At 45.4% G+C, this 16,807-nt stretch overlaps 1 protein-coding gene across 7 annotated transcripts in view; it reads right to left on the reverse strand.

The window, feature by feature from the left end:
• The window catches only part of PLXNA4 (plexin A4), a 699,000-nt gene that overhangs the window by 133,858 nt on the left and 548,335 nt on the right, over positions 1 to 16,807 (reverse strand). For all 7 annotated transcript variants that reach the window (XM_053255172.1, XM_053255171.1, XM_053255173.1 and 4 more), the window contains 3 exons: positions 14,029 to 14,125; positions 12,372 to 12,562; positions 3,007 to 3,158 (listed from right to left, as the gene is read on the reverse strand). In XM_053255172.1, the coding sequence (XP_053111147.1) occupies positions 3,007 to 3,158; positions 12,372 to 12,562; positions 14,029 to 14,125 (440 nt within the window). The remainder of the gene's footprint in view (positions 1 to 3,006; positions 3,159 to 12,371; positions 12,563 to 14,028; positions 14,126 to 16,807) is intronic.

Consider the following 16,807-nt stretch of genomic DNA (forward strand, 5'->3'; position numbering starts at 1 on the left):
GTACTGTGCTGCAGAAGGCAATGGGAAACCACTACATTAATTTTCATATATACCAGCAAACCATGATTGATACATCAAAAACCATGGCCCCTAGTCTCCATCAGACCTTAATTGCCAAGGGGTGCTAAGAATCTGCGGAAAGACCAAAATTGGTACCTGGAATATATGAAGCCTCTACCAAAGAGGGAAAATGTCATCAAAGAAACTGAGGAGATAGGAACTGATATCTTGGGAGTCAGTGAAGATGGACTAACTCAGGAATAATTTAAAAAGACAAACATACCATTTGGTACTCAGGAGGAGAGACTCATAATAATGGAGTAGGTATCATCTTAAGCAATAAATCTGCCAATATTGTTGAAGGCTATAAAGCTTACTTGGACAGAATGATCATCATGAAACTAAACACCAAACCAGTCACAACAAACATTATGCAAATCAATGCACCAATGACGGATGCAAGCAACCAAGAGTGTGAAGCTCTCAGTGAGGAAACTGAAGATGCTTTGAAGACAACCAGATCTCAAGGAACAACAATTATTATGGGAGACTGGAATGCCAAGGTGGGCAGAGGACGATAAGGCAGCGTAGTAGGACCATTTGGCCTTGGCAACAGGAATGAAAGAGGAGAAAGGCTAATTGAATTGGGTACCAAATACAATCTAACAATAGCTAACACATGGAGTGAACAACCTCCAAGAAAATTATACACCTGGACCTCACTAAGAGATGGAAAAGGAAGAATAATCAGAAATCAAATAGACTATATTCTTATATAAACCAAAGATTCAATAATATGATCTGTTGAACAAAATCATACCCTGGCGCTGATTGTGTATCTGATCATAACCTTCTCATAAGCAACAATAAACTAAAATTGAATTTTGCTGGTCGAATGACCGTAACAATAAAGATTTGATTTAAACTAAAATTGAAGGAAATAGAAAAGAAAAAGGATAAACAAAGAAAGCTAGATCTTGACAAATTCAAAAACAGAAGCAAAACACAAAAGCTGAATAATGAGATAGAAGAAAAAATCAAGGATTACTAAAAAATATAAGGCATAAACTGAAAATGTGGAATAACAGTGACAAAGACTGAGAGACATAATTATAGAGATCACAGATAAAATCATTGGCTACAAAAACAACAACAAAAGGAAAGAATGGATGACAGAAGATATACTAGTCCTGATGGACGAGAGGAAAAAATAAAAGAACAGAAACCAACAAAGATATAAAATACTCAACAACCAAATTCAGAAAGGAATCAAGTCTGTAAAGGAAAATGGATGAAGGAGAAGAGATGGAACAGTTGCAAAAACATCATAATAAGAGAATCCACAAGAGAATCAAGGAAATGACAAGAAAACATACATACAGAATGGGATACCAAGAGAAAAATGATGGAAGCATTACAACTGATAAAGAAGAAATGAAGAGTGAATGGGAGGAATATATCAGAACCATTTATGAGGATGAAAGAATGGAAAAACAGTACCTGTGGCTGAAGGGCCAGAAATACTAGAAGAGGAAGTAAGACATGCTATAAATAATACCAAAGAAGGCAAATCCACTGGACCAGATAGAATTCCAATAGAAATAGTTAAAAACAGAGGAGATGAAGAAGTAAAAGAACTGCAATTTTCAATAACATCTATAGAAATGGTAGAGCTCCAGAAGATTTCAACAGATCAATAATAGTACCCATTCCCAAGAGACCAAACACTCATAAACCTTCAGAACATAGAACACTCAGCCTCCTAAACCACATAAGCAGAACCTTCTTTAAATAATACATAATAGAATATACATGAAAATTGAAAAATTGATTGGCAAAATGCAATTCAGATCAGGAGGCAATCTTTTTGGTAACACAAATTGCTGAAAAAACACTCGAGATGAATATACCTGTTTTTCTATGCTCTAATGACTATGAAAAAGCATTTGATAGAGTCAAACACGACAAACTAATAGGGTTGTTATACAGAACAGGACTCAATATAAGAGATATTAAAGTTATAAATGATGCATACTGGAACCAAAAAAACCCCAAAAATTAAAATTGGAGAAGCAGAAATAGACTGGATAGACATTAAAAGAGGAGTCATACAAGAACGCATCCTCTCTTCCATCCTCTTTAATCTCTATTCAGAGAAAATAATACAAGATGCCTTAGTCGAAAGGGATGGGGGAATTAAAGTAAATTACCAGTTGCAGGTGGGGGGGAGAGGGGGGGAGAGAGAGATTCAAACAAACAAACAATGATACCTTACTCCCTAGACTCAGCTCTACAGAGCCAGCTGCAGCTGGCACCTCTGTATCCAGTTTGAGCAGAGGGTCTGCAGCCAAATTAAGGGAAGACCCCCTGGGCCCCTCTGCACAAGCTCAGCATTTCCTGGCTCAAAGAGGGGCTTCACTGCTGCCTGTGGAGTCAGAGAGATGTATGGAGCAGAGGACAAAGAGAGAGAAGGTCTCTGGAGGAAAAATCTTCTCCTCTTTTTGCTTTCCCCTCCCTCTTTGTTCCCTTCTGCAAACAGTTTCCAGCTCCCCAATTATACATTACAATCCCCGAACACTGCAATTAGGACAGAAGCTCTCCATTTGCAGAACAAGTGGTGATCAGAGGCATCAGCGTGCCTGCAAATGATGAAATGAAACAATCTGTAGCAAGCAATGGATATAGCTGTGAATATTCTACAGCTCTGCAGTCAAATGCACAATTCATACTGAGTGTCAGAATTCATCTGATAACCGTAGCTTTCATGTTATGAAAAAATCAAAGTTTCCAGTCCTTAAGACTGAAAATTAGGCTTGAAAATGTGTAGGCAATGCCTGGCAAAATCTCAGAAGCTGTTAGGGGGCAGTTGAGCAGGATTTCAAGGTGAACTGCACAGTCCTCTTTCCCTCTCCCATGACCACCAGAAGCTAAATATAAAGTATGCCAATGATGCACCTCAAGCAGAGTCCTCCATTAGGCACCATTTGCCCTGCAGCCCTTACTTACTGCTCTGCTGGGATATATCCTTCAACAAGGGGAACACACTCCACTCCGGCCACTTTGACTTGTGATGCAATGTCCCGGAACTCCAGGCCCAGATTTTCTCCCCGGATGGTCACTCTGGTCCCTCCTTCTCGGGGTCCCCTTACCGGGCTGATCTAGGGGAAGGAAAAACATGTTAGAAAAGTTGAGAGAAAACAAGAGAAAAGCCACATCCTGTTGTGAAGTTTGGAAGGGCATGTACATTTTTCTCAAGAGGTCTTGCCCTGCCTTCTAGAGATGAGCAAGAAACAAATTTTTCGATTCATTTCAAATTCAAATCCAATCCAAATCTCATCAATTCTACCCTGTTTTGGGCACCTTTTAAAAACCAATCAAGGGGATCTGAATGGGGTTTTTTTTTGTTTTTTTTTAAAGGTGCCAAACAGCTCTTGAACTGAATTTGAATCAAATTTTGAAAATTCAATTCAAATATGAATCAAATTGCCCCTTTACAGGGTGATACGATTTGAATTTGAATCACTTGAATCATCCAGATTTGAGTCGAATCATTTGAATTGCAATTGATTTGCACATCCTTACTGCCTTCGCTTCAGGTGACTTCTGCTCTTGTAGGCCCAGGTCAACCCGCTGCTATTTTAGGCCCCAAACAAAATGGATGCCTCCTACCTGCCATTTCCTATTATCAAAGGCTATTTAGACATTGTGCCTCTTGAGTAGTTTGCTCCCTCATTTCCTGCCTCCCAGACTGGCAAAAATAGGGAAATGGGGGTAAAAGTGGGATGCTGAAAGACAACAAGGACTGAGTACAAATGTGGACTGGATTCATCTCTATTTTCATGATCCACCTTGCCAGTATAATTAAGCCTTGCTGAAACAGAATTTTTTTTTACTTAATTCAATGGTATTGTAATAATTGTCAATATATTACTCTATGGTTGATGTCCACTTCATGTCTTTCCAGAATGACCCTTTATTGTGCAAATGTTTTATAAAAAGTTGGTACAAATCAATTACAAACATTTCAACATAGATGCCAGCATCAGCTCACAATCAAGCACAGAAAAAGACTGGTGATGGCATGGATGCTGAAATGTTTGTAATTGATTTGTACCAACTTTTCATAACACTTTTGTGCAGTAAAGGGTCTTTGTGAAGAGAACTGAAGTGTTCATATGCACATTGCATCACCAACATCTCAACCTTCCAGAATGAGCCCAGAGCATCCCACCGGCCAATATGATGTGCAGTAACACAGCTAGTATAAGCCCCAGTTCTCTACAGTGGCCCTGCTTCTTCCAGTTCTCCCGCGACAGTGCCACAAATTCTATAGGAGACGTTAGAATCTCACATCAAGTTGATGATATTTATCTATGTATTTTTATATGTCCAGCTCTGCAGTTTTATTCGCATCCACTTTTGTCCCTAAAGAGCTCGCAATCTAAGCTAGTTACCCTGCTGTGTTGGCCAGTGGGAGTCCAGAGCATTTTTTCCTGCCCTTGATTACAGAGGGTTTTAGAGCTCCTGGGAACTTGTTGGATTTCATTTGAGAAGAAGATTATGAATCCAGCAAGCGCCAAGCCACCTTGTGCCCTAAGAAATAAAAGGCTGAGAGGCATAGAATTATGATTATTATTGGCTGACATCCAAACTAATGAAGCATTCACAAAGCAAAAATGTGTGCCTGCAAGAAAACTGCACAGCTGTGCAAAATCCCAAAGTTTAGCTCTCACGCTCAGGAGCAAATATTCCCTGCAATGTAAATGAACGGAAGGAAAGGTTGCCTAGCGAGAGACACACACACACACAGAGACTGGAATGCAAGCTCCCAACACAGTGTGGCTAGCTAGCACAGCATCAGCACGGCTGCACAAGTGTTTCGTCAGTCTGGATGTCTGCCACTATTTTCACTATTATTAGCTGACATCCAGACTAAATTAATCCTGAGTAATCTTATTGAAATTAATTAGCCTTTTGGCATGGCAGGAGTACTGCTATGGACTTAGTCTGGATGTCAGCTAAAGGGGTGTACATGAATGGTTCGTGCCAAACCAGTTTGCCTCAAACCAGAGCTGGTTTGGAGGTTCGATCATGGACTGAACTGGGGATGGTTTGGTCCATGATTGAACCAAACTAGGTCCAGTTCGGGCGAACCAGTCAGTATGGTATGGGGAGGCCAGGCAGGGGCGGCAAGAGAGGCAAAAAGCTTCTTACCCAGGTAGCATGGCTGCCAGCGCCACCATTCACCCTCCCTGGCACGGCCCCAACAAGCGTGCTCCCCACTCCTTTATCGAGCTGCCAATGAAGGAGCTACCTTTACCGGATCCACACCACATCGTCTTTTACAAGTATATTGGCTGCCCAAACCAGTTTGAACAAATGGACTGGACTGGCTGGTTAGTTTGATCAAACCGGTTCAGAGAAACTCAGTTCAGTTCAAAGTGATTCTAATTCGAACCTAACCAAATTTTTTGGTTCATGCACACCCCTAATCAGCTATTATTACCATCATTTCTGCACTGCTTCTTGATCAAAAGACCCACAAAGAGGCTTACATTAAAACAAAAAGAAATAAAATTAAGTAAAACAACAACAACATGCAAAATGACATGAAATTATGTAGCAACAAAACACATAATGTGTCATATGGCAGGGAGGAATTAAATCAACAAATCAGCTGAAGCCTGCCAAAGCAAAAAAGGTTTTCACTTATTGTGGAAGTCAGCGAGGAAGGGGTCAGATGGGTCTCTTGAGGGAGGAACTTCCCAGAGCCTGGGGGAAGCAACTGAGAAGGCCCTGTCTCAGGTAGCATTCAACTGCACGGCACATCTGATGGGAGTGAGACATGAAGCGCAGCCTCAGCTGATGATCTTGAAAGACTGGAAGGATCCCGTGGAGGCAAGTGGCCTTTTGAATATCTCGCCTAGACCACTTACGACTCCGAAGGTAATGATGAGCACTCAGTCAGACTTGAACATGAACCAGAAGGCAAAGCAGAACTGCAGAGCAACATGCTCCAAGCCATGGGTCCTTGTCAGCACCCTGACAGCAGCATCGTTAATCAGCCGCAGTTTCCCAACCCTTTTCAAAGGCAGCCCCCTGCAAAACACAGGGCAGGTCTCTACCTATTTCAGCTTCCTTTCCGCGGGGAGGAACATCCATCTGCCAAGCCTCCCCTCCCCGCTGTAAATCCTTTAAGGCATGAGTGGCACCTGTCACAACTGACACCCACTGCGGATGCCAACGTATCATTACCATGCTGGCTTGTCATTTTTAAACAGTGTTTTGTGCAGGAGCAATTTTTATACTCCTTCAATTTCAATGAGTAGCAAGAGAAAAATGGGTGCCAATAAATAAAACGAGACCATGGCGGAGAATGGAGGGTGCTTGGGAGCAGGCGGGTTCTCTCTTCCTCCGCTTTGGTATTTCCTGGATCTTAGTTAGTGGGGGATTTTCTCTCTCCAGTTGCTTCAGACGCATCATTAGGTGCAATATAATCCATAGCGATATATCTAACCACATGAGAGAATGGCTTAGAATTCCATGCACACTCCCTTCTATACAAAGACACACACACTTTCCAGCAGCAGATTGTCTGGATCTGTTGCAAGACAAGGGGGGAAAGCCTTCTAATGGAGGCTAGGCCGATGTGGCCTCCCTTCTCTCTCCCTGAGACTCTTGCCAAATTTGCGTTGGGTGGTAAAGCCAGGCTTGTCTCAAGAATGTCTCGGCCTGTAGCACACTCTACATGGGGCTGCCCTTGAAAAATGTCCAGAAACTTCAGTTGACCAAAAATGCCAGTTTCACAACCCTCACTCCTCCAAGCAGGAACTCTGCGTCTGACCCTGAAGAAGTAGGACCAGCATGAGACCCAATCCATGACACTGATACCAAGAGGCAGAGCCTGGACCAAAAACCCCAAAATGGAGCCCCCTAAAATAGCATCCTCAGAATCCGTCCACCTAACACAGCACCCTTGGAACTTAACCCTCCTGAAGAACTGGTCCCTTCCACACGGTTGTACTCTTGATATCTCCATACCAACAAAAGGCTTAGCAGCCAGGATCAAATGGAGAGGAGTGCCAGACTGCCCCTTTAAGGCTCTCACTTTCTGGGCAGGGACATGGAGCCCAGAAAGGTTGACCCGAACCTTACTGAAGCGACCTATCCCTTTGAGCTGCCTGCGGGATGCGACAGGAGGGACATCAGATGAAGCAAATGACTCCAGTATTCTTTGATCTTTATTGGATGCCTATCTGTTTCTGAGCTCAACTCAAGGTGCTGGTTCTTACCTTCAGAGCTCTAAATGTTTAGGATCTGGATACCTTGAGACCATCTTCCTCCAATATCTTTCTACCTATACACTGCAATCAATATCAATGGTCCTGTTCTGAGTTCCGCTGTTGAGTTGTCCCCAGGTGGGGACAAGGAGCAGGGCCTTCTCAGTTGCTGCACCACCCTTGTGGAATGTCCTCCTTAAGGAAGCCCATCATTAAATTCATTCCACCTTCTCATCAAGATACGGCTTTTGAAGGAGGGTTTTTGGGTGAGGGTGACTGGGGGGCACTTTTTCTGTTGCTCTGCCGGCGGTTAACCCCATTTGTTGCTGATTATTTTATGCTGCTGTATTTGGTTGTTTATTTCAATTTTGTCAATATTGTGATTTCTGTCATTTTATTCTTAGCTGCTCTGGGTTGTCCAAAATGAAAGCAAAACTCATTTTTAAAGCGAATAAATAACAAACAGAGCGTGAAAGCATTTTTCGTCTGACTCCTCAATAGTCTGAAAATCATTAATCTAGAGGCAGGAAGAAACAGATCTCTGCTGCTTTGCCTAAATGGAGAGTCACTACCAAAATCTGTTGAAAGTGAACATCAAAGAGAATTTAAGTGTCCTTCCTCAGAGGAAACCTTATAGCCTGTAGTCTGCAGAGAAGCCAAAAAGCTCAATAAGACGAGTGAAATGTCTTAGGAAGGTCTGGCAATGCTCTAGCTCTATGCAGAAAAGAAAGAGCAAAAAAAGCCAGAGAGGATCCCTATTTACTTCATCCTGCTTCCTTCATGGTTTATAAAAAACAGAAGGTGACTATTGACAGGCCAAAGAAATACGGGTATTTTAGCAAAACAACCACCACCACCACCACCTTTAGCAGAAAATATGGGGAATGGGAACCATAACTTAGTGGCAGAGCGTCTGCTTTACATGCAGGAGGTCCCAGGTTCAATCCCTGGCAGCATCTCCAGGAAGGGCTGAGAAAGACCCTCCTCAAGAACTGCTGCCAGTTAACATAAGCCATACTGTGTTAGATGGACCGGTGGACGGACTCAGTAGAAGACATTTTCCTAGGTAATTGCTATGGAGGCAGTTCTGATGATACAGACCCTGGCACACCTGAATGGGAAGGGTGTGCACTGAGAGTGTGCCCATTGTAACACCCTCCCAGCATGTCATAGGGACACAGGATGCTGCCTTCTACTGGGTCAGATCATTGGCCCATCTAGCTCAGTATGACTGACCTTCATGGGACCTGGGACCTTCTGCACGGCCCCTTTCTAGTTGTATCTGCAGGGGATGGTTTCATCTGAACCAGCTTCAGTCTGAGACACACAGACCATCTTATCCTTCAGTTGCAGGTTTCCTAGTGATAGGGAAAAACCATCAAGGGGGAAATAAAGAAGGCCTCTGAGTAGATAAGAATAAAAGAGCCTTGCTGTGTCAGGCCAAAGAAGACCCTTTTAGTCCAGAATTCTGGCACTGTGCTAGAGGGAGAAGAAAAATATCTATCTGCTTTCTCTACACTCTACAGTGTAGAGATGTGGATGTTACCCCAGGGATGTAAACTGCAACCACATCCCCTGAGTCATCTTTCCCCTCTCAGTGAAAAAGCCCAAACTATTTGCTCCCATGCCTTGATCGCTTTGGTTGCCCCTCTCTGTATCTTCTCCAGCTCCGCAATACCTTGTTTTGGAATATCCTGGCTGCATCTCAAGATGGCCATACCATCGATTTATATTGAGGCATTATGAAAATGGCCATTTTACCTTCAAAACCTTCCCCAGTAATCCCTAACATGGAATTTGCCTATTTCACAGCTGCTGCTGAACTGTGAGTTGATGTTTTCATTGAGCTATCCACCATGACCCCGAGATCTCTTTCCTGTCTAGTCACTGCCAATTTAGATCCCATCAGCTTATGTGTGAAGCTGAATGCATACTAATGAGGTCCTTTGGAAAGTTTTTCATTCTCAGCATGGCCAGAAAGCAAGAACACTTTAGTAGCAAGAGGCTGGATGTGGCTAGATCTCACATCTTGCAATCAGTGAGGTATGGGAGGGGGGCATAGCTCTATGGTAGAGGTGGTCTAGGGGAGGGGAGCTGGTCTTGTGGGAGCAAGTATGAATTTTCCCCTTTGCTAGCCAGGGTCCACCCTGGTTTGCATTTGAATAGGAAATGCATGTGAGCTTTGGGCCACTCATGGGGCCATTCTGGAAAGAGTACCTGCGTGCTTGCATGCAGAAGGTTCCAAGTTCCCACCTTGGCATCTCCAAGATAGGGCTGAGAGAGACTCCTGCCTGCAACCTTGGAGAAGCTGCTGCCAGTCTGTGAAGACAATACTGAGCTATAGACCAATGGTCTAACTCAGTATATGGCAGTTTCCTGAGTTCCTATGTTTGTTCCTATCTGTTTTGCATGATGATGGTCCATGGTTCAATCCCGGGCAGCATCTCTAGGTAGGGCTGGGAGAGATTCCTGCCTGAAACCTTAGAGAGCTGCTGCCAGTCAGTGTAGACAATACTGAGCTAGATGGACTAATGATCTGACTTGGCATAAGGCAGCTTGCTGTGTTCCTAAACAGACTGTAAACAGATTAATCCTAAGCATACTTAGGATAGTAGCCTTAAACAATGTACAGAGAAGAGATTTGAAGGTGGAAAATTTGAAAACACTAACATGTTCTCTCCCCACAGATATATTTTCCAGACTTGCCCTACAAGCCTTGCAGGTTTGTATACACTTAGAAAACCTGCAAAGCCTGTTTGATCAAAGAGTATTCACAACAGAAACAATCCACATGTCTGTCTGTGGGCAATAGGCGAGAATGTAAACGTCTTGGGAGACTTCTAGGATCACTGCCCCTAGACCAGTATAAGGCTGCTTCCTATCTTCATATGTTTCACAGGATCCAACAGTTTTTTTGCGTCCTTGAGTGGAGCCCCCTGGGCATCCAGTAGGATGGCCAGTTGGATGGGGAGTGGGGAACAGAGATAAACCTGCAAGCCAGAGGCACACATGCCCAAGTCGTACTTCTTGGTAATGGGGAATGAGTATGGTTGAAAAGCCACTGGGTCCCTGTAAAGATCAACTGTCAGGGAAGTGGCTAGTGATGACCGGATGGCCGTGACTCCACGTTGGGGCTGTTTAAGGCAGCGTGGGGGCTCATCAAGTTGGGAACTGGATTTGAGACCAAGGGTGTGCATGAACGGAAAATTGCAGTTTGGTTCAAATCCAAACCAAACTCGAACTGAACTGCTGGCCCCAGGACCGATTCGGCCGTTCGAGGGGCTATACTTGTAAAGAGGAATCTGATGGGAACAAGCAAAGGGGTGGGGGAAGTCTTGAAAAGCCGGGGCGGCGGCAGTGCTCACACTTCTAGTCTCCCATTCAAATGCAACCAGGGTGGACCCTGCTTAGCTAAGGGGACAAGTCATGCTTGCTCCCGCCAGACCAGCTCTCCTCCATGGGAGCTATGAAAGTCCTTGGACAGCCACTGATCGTACGCATTTTGGAACAGTATATTGTCAAGGGAAAAAAATAAGCCGATTTCCCAACTGAAATCCAAACAGGCTAGCACAGAGTTCTTTCTCTCCGCCTCCCTCCCCCCGCCCCACACACACACTCTTTAGCTTTTGAGCAAGTCTGCAAAGAGACTCACTGGAGACAATCTTGGTTTCACTGCAATCTTCTTGACACTTGAGAGCTTTGGCAGCGTCCCTGGTGGGAACGGCAAGGCGACACAGGAGCTGGGATGACATCAGGCCGCCTTTGATCATTAGCTACTTGGCAGAGCCCTGGAAGAGCAGCTCCAGCTAAACCTCAGCCTCCTGGGCTCCGTTTCAGGGTTGCCGGCAGCCGTCCTCCATCAGTGATGGAATCCTAAGCTGAATCCAGCCATCCAAATGAGCTCTCGCGTGGCCTGTTGTTGGTAGGATCAGAGAGCTGGAAGGAGACAAAAGGTCATCCTTGCACAAGCCCTGTAGCTCCGTCTCAGGCCACTTTACACAATCCGGGATGCAGTGGACTCACTGACATGAACAAGGAGAGGGTGGGAGAAGCTTCCCACTTGAGTTTGGGAGATGTGTGCTCTCTCATTTTGTGACTGTGTGAGAGTTAAAAATAAGGTCGGAGGTGCCAGCAGTGATGGTGTGCCGAGCAGCAGCTGGGTCAGAGGGGCTTTTCCTCCTACCTTGTTAAAGGCATGGGTAGAGTTTCTGGGTAGGAGGGAGCCCTCCGCCCCAGATGCTGCTTAGCGCAGGATCACAGATAATGTCTCCCACCTTGTCTATAACTCACAGACAATCAAATATCAGGAGCACGCACAGCTCCTGAACTAAGGGACGAGGTTTCTCCTGATTGTTCTTGATTGTGTGCAAAATTACCTAGGTAATTTTGGAGCCTGGACCTAAAGGCCTTTTTCCCCCCACTGCCCCCACCCCTGCCCCCAGATGATTTGCAGTCAACTATTTTTTAACACCAGAACATGCTCAGGGAAAGTGGGAAAGCCTTTTCTTTCTTTTTGTATTTTTGAAGAGATTCTGAATAAGGTACTTCCCACTGACTGGTAGAGAGATACTACATTTTGCATGGACAATCCTACAACTTAAATGAGTGGACACTCAGTGTTTGGAGGTCCCCCGGGCCTGCAGGGGACTGGACCTCTGCCCGGAAGTCCAGTTTAAAAAGCACCACTGGTCGTGTGAACTACTACTACTACTACTACAATGATTTATATACTGCTTTTCAACAAAACTTCTCAAAAGGGTTTTCATAGAAAAAGAAATAATACATAAACAAACAAACAATCAATCAAACAAACAAGATGTTCCCCTGTCCCAAAAGGGCTCACAATCTAAAAACAGGCTTAGGAAGTCACAAGAGCAGTCACACACCAGAGAGTGCTCATGTAGCAGAGCCAAATGCAGAGAGTACTGACTTCTTGCTCCAGAACATGGTCCTTGTCTGACTGCTGACATGTAATTTCCATACAGAACCTGAAAACAGGCTTCTGTGATTTCCCTTCATCGTGAGAACAGCCTCAGTAGGTTCCAAACCAAGAGGACGGAGGAGCGGGGAGAAAGCTGGAGAACAACTTACTTCTGTGATCTTGGGGTTGGTGCACTTGCCCCTGCTTCCAGAGAGTTCCAGCCACCGGCTCTCCAGGTTGGGACAGTGTTGCTTCAGTGTGCACTGGTTCTGGGCTTCACACCAGCCACACTCGTAGTCTGGGTCCGCTTTCAGGCACAGGCCACAGCTGTCACGCATCGCTCCACATTTGTACAGATGGACTGTTGCGGGGAGAAAGAACAGACATCTTGAGGTGCTGTGGCATCTACACCAGGGGAAGAGAGCAAGGCTTGCTTTGGGAAGGGCAAAGGTGGGAGGGGATGAACAGCCAAGAACACCGGGACATAGGCCCATAGGAAGCTGCCATATACAGAGTCAGACCCTTGGTCCATCTAGCTCAGTATTGCCTACACAGGCTGGCAGCAGCTTCTCCAAGGCTGCAGGCAGGAGTCTCTCTCAGCCCTGTCTTGCAGATACCAGGGAAGGAACCAGTGTTCCCTCTACCAGGGATTCATAAGAACATAAGAACAGCCCTACTGGATCAGGCCCAAGGAGGCCCATCTAGTCCAACATCCTGTTTCACACAGTCGACCACCAGATGCCGGTGGAAGCCTACAGGCAGGGGTTGAGGGCATGCCCTCCCTCCTGCTGTTACTCCCCTGCAACTGGTACTCAGAGGCATCTTGTCTTTGAAGCTGGAGGTGGCCTTTAGCCCTCCAATTCCCAGATGTTGACCACAACTCCCAGAAACCCCAAACAAAAGCCATTATAGCTGGGGATTCTGGGAGATGTAGTCAACAACATCTGGGAATCCCTGTTAGAGGGAACACTGGAAGGAAGTTGGGACCTTCTGCATGCAAGCATGCAGGTGATGTTCCGAGAGCGGCCTCATCCTCTAAAGGGAATATCTTTATCTTACAGTGCTCATACATATATTCTCCCATTCAAATGTAAACCAGGGCAGAACCTGCTTAGCAAAGGGGACATTTCACGCTTCATACCACAAGACCAGCTCCCCTCCCTGGAGAAGTTCCTGGGGGTGGGGATGATGGGTGGGAAAGCATAATAATTCTGCAGCCAAATTCTACAGCTAAGAAACCAAGTTCTCATTAACCGCAGTTTCTAACCTGCCCTAATTCTTTGGAATGAGCCCACAGGAAAGTATTTCCCACACAGCCAGTGTAACACATAAAGGAGCCCCTCGGTCTATTTTTAAATGGTCACATTGTTTGCAACGATGGTATTTTTAGTTGGCCATTTTAGTGTCGTTATGATTTTATTGTGTCGCATGTTGCTGCAAACCACTTCGGGTGCTTGTGAACAGCAGGAAATGCGACACCGAAATTATATAAAGAGTGCGGGGGGGAGAGAAGTCCTATCTCTGGTCATCTGGACAGATCAGAGGCGAGTTGCTGGTCCCATTAAATGAAAGAAGCACCCTGTCAAGAGGGTCTGGAGAGGGGAAAGTGGAGAGAGAAACTCACAGAGGGGGGAAGTGAGCTGCTTTTCCAGCGGCTCAAAACAGGAGAGAAAAACCAGAACAAAAATTAGTAATTTACAGAGAGCATAAATAAAACCCTGTGGTAGACGGTGAAAGGAAACGGTGACTGCTTTGTTAAGAGGAAGGAGTGATGCGGCCCGTTGCTAAGGTTACCACTTCCAAGGACAAGTTGAAATGATTCGTTACCTTTGTTCTGTGCTGGGTTGTCAATGTTGAAATTCCCATTCCACACGACTGTCAGCTCCACTGGCAGGCTGTTAATCTCCACCCCATCATAGGTGTACTAAAAGTAGGGGGAGCAAAGGACAGAAAAAAATATCACACCTGCTGCTCTGGCTACTGGAAATGGAGGAAAGGAAGAGCAGCCCGCAGCTGCTGCATTTTTAAAACACACACACACAAATGTGCCCCTTGAGTATCTCAGGACGGGTTCACTATCAGCGGAACTGGCAGTTCCCAAATGTACCCATGAGCCCAACTTCTTGTGTCAAGACGGCTTTCCCGTCTTGGACATACTGTCGAAACTCACCAACATCAGCATATTCTGCTCTACTTGTGATTCCAAAACCCACCGACGTCAGCATATTCTGCTCTACTTGTGATTCCGAACCTGAGATCTGTAACCAACTTCAAATCTTGGTTAAATATGTTGGATTCATAACTGCAAGAAGGGCAGAATATGCTGACATTGGTAGGTTTGGATGACGACAGGAAGTTGGGTTCATGGACACTGGAAGTCAGGCTCATGAGTGTACGCCTGGAACTGCCAGTTTGGTGTATCCTGTGTCGTGTGAACCCAGCCTCAGTAACTGGCATGGTGGTATCCTTACACACCCATGCGTACACACAGAGAGTGTGTTAGTGAATGTACAAACATGTCTCAGCAAAAGAAATTTCAGTCAGTAGGGAAAGGGTACACAAGTGCACACTGCTGACCCTCCATCTTGAATTGCAGCCTTTTGAGGCTACTTTTGATTCTTTTTAAAAAGTGTCCAACATCCCCACTACATGTAAGACTGCAAGGTGATCATGCAAAGGTGGGATTTTCTCTGATTTCTCCTGCCCTGTGCCATTCGAAAATATGTCCCTGAGGGCTGTACAGCACCCAAGGTCATATTTTTGGGTGGTGCAGATACTTACAATGTTTCTATTATTTTTTAAGGTTTTTTTTAAATTGTAAAGCATTTTGACTGTTTTGATAGAAAAGCTGTCTGTAACGTTAGTAAGTGAATTAACTAATCTCATTATTATTACTTACATGGCATCATCAATGGTGGTGATGCTTTATGGAGTTGCTTAACACAAAGAGTGGCCCCCTGCCTCAATAAGCATACAATCTAAATGTGGGAAACAACATGGGGTGGGGAAGAGCCAAGGTACGAGTGCACACACTCTACGGCCCCAAAGGTGCTCAGGATCATCAGTCCATGCCAACACATCTGGCAAAAGTGGCCATTCATTCTCACTCTCACTGTGATGCTGGGCCTTGAGAAACAGCCTCAGAAGGTAGCAGCTGGGGGGAAAATATGTTGCTAGGCTGAGTGATGAGTAATTAACCCAAGGCAGAAGTATGATGTGAGCAGGAGAGGAAGGGGACTGGTCTCTAACCGAGTCCATATGTCTCCCGACTTGATTTAACATCAGTTCCCCTTGACTGCATCGCGCACTCCCATATAAACCCAAGCGGAGCTTAAGGCTATGAATCCTTCGTGGACTCTGTGGGGATTTTATTACCGCCAGTGCCCTTAATTAAAAGAATAACATCTGTCTAGCAGGCAACAAGCAGAGACCACGATTCTGTGCACCCAGGCGCATGGGGCACATGCGTAAAGCTGCGCATGGAAACACAGATGGAATTTCTTGGGCCTCTGCAGAGGTATGCCAAGGCTCCTGGGAGATCAAAGAGCAGGCCCCTTCCTTCTTGACAGCAAAGAATTGCCCCCTGGAATGTTCAGACTCATCGCCATCTCAGAACCTGCTAATTGTTTTGCACTTAATTCATTCCTAATTCACTAGGTCTATACCCTCCCCGTCTCCAGATGCTCACAGGAGGAAACTTCAACTGACAACAACCAAGTGAGAACAACTAACAACAGAAGATATAATTCAGTTGTGTACACACAAAGAGAATGCTGCAAAAATTAAGACTCAGACAAAATGGGTCCTCAAGGTTGCTGCCTTATTGAAGAGCAAGGGTGAATTGTGTGTGGCGGGGGGGCATCCTGTCAAATTTTCAAGAGGAGGCCAAATGCCAAATAAAGGTGGACTTACCAGGATGGTGGCAGGTCAGGATGGCGGCATCCTTACCTGGTTGATTGCCAGGTGGCAGTCTTTGAGGAGGGGGGAAGCACAAGCCCAAGGCTCATGGCAGCTCATTCACAATGATCAAAACCAGGGGTGTTCAGCCTAAAGTTCTCCAGCTGCTATTGAACAATGGGATAGGGCCGTCGCTCATTGGCAAAGCAACTGCTTTGCATGCAGAAGGTCCCAGGTTCACTCCCTGGCAGCATCTCCAGGCAAAGCTGAGAAAAGCCTTACTGAACACTTGGGGAACCACAGCCAGTTCATGCAAATATTGGGACAGATGGGCCAATGGTCTCACTCAGCAGAAGGCAGCTTCCTATGTTCCTGTGACTGACTCTGGAGTACATACATGACAAGAGTGAGTCAAGGCACAGCCACCTCAGCCTCCTCGGACCACACGCTTGCACCAAAGCAAGATGCCTCCGTGGCACGCACCTTGAGTTTAGACCTGGCTATACTGGCTTTCCCCATTGGGGGATGGGGCTGTAGCTCACGGGCAGAGCATCTGCTTTGCATGCAGAAGGTCCCAGGGCTGGGAGAGACTCCTGCCCAAAACCTTGGAGAGCCGCTGCCAGTCTGAGTAGATAATACTGAGCTAAATGGATCAATGACTCAGCACAAGGCAACTTCCTAACTCCCACCATCCCCATCCACCCCTGCT

This window comes from Hemicordylus capensis, chromosome 5, assembly GCF_027244095.1.
Source record: "Hemicordylus capensis ecotype Gifberg chromosome 5, rHemCap1.1.pri, whole genome shotgun sequence".
Taxonomy (NCBI): domain Eukaryota; kingdom Metazoa; phylum Chordata; class Lepidosauria; order Squamata; family Cordylidae; genus Hemicordylus; species Hemicordylus capensis.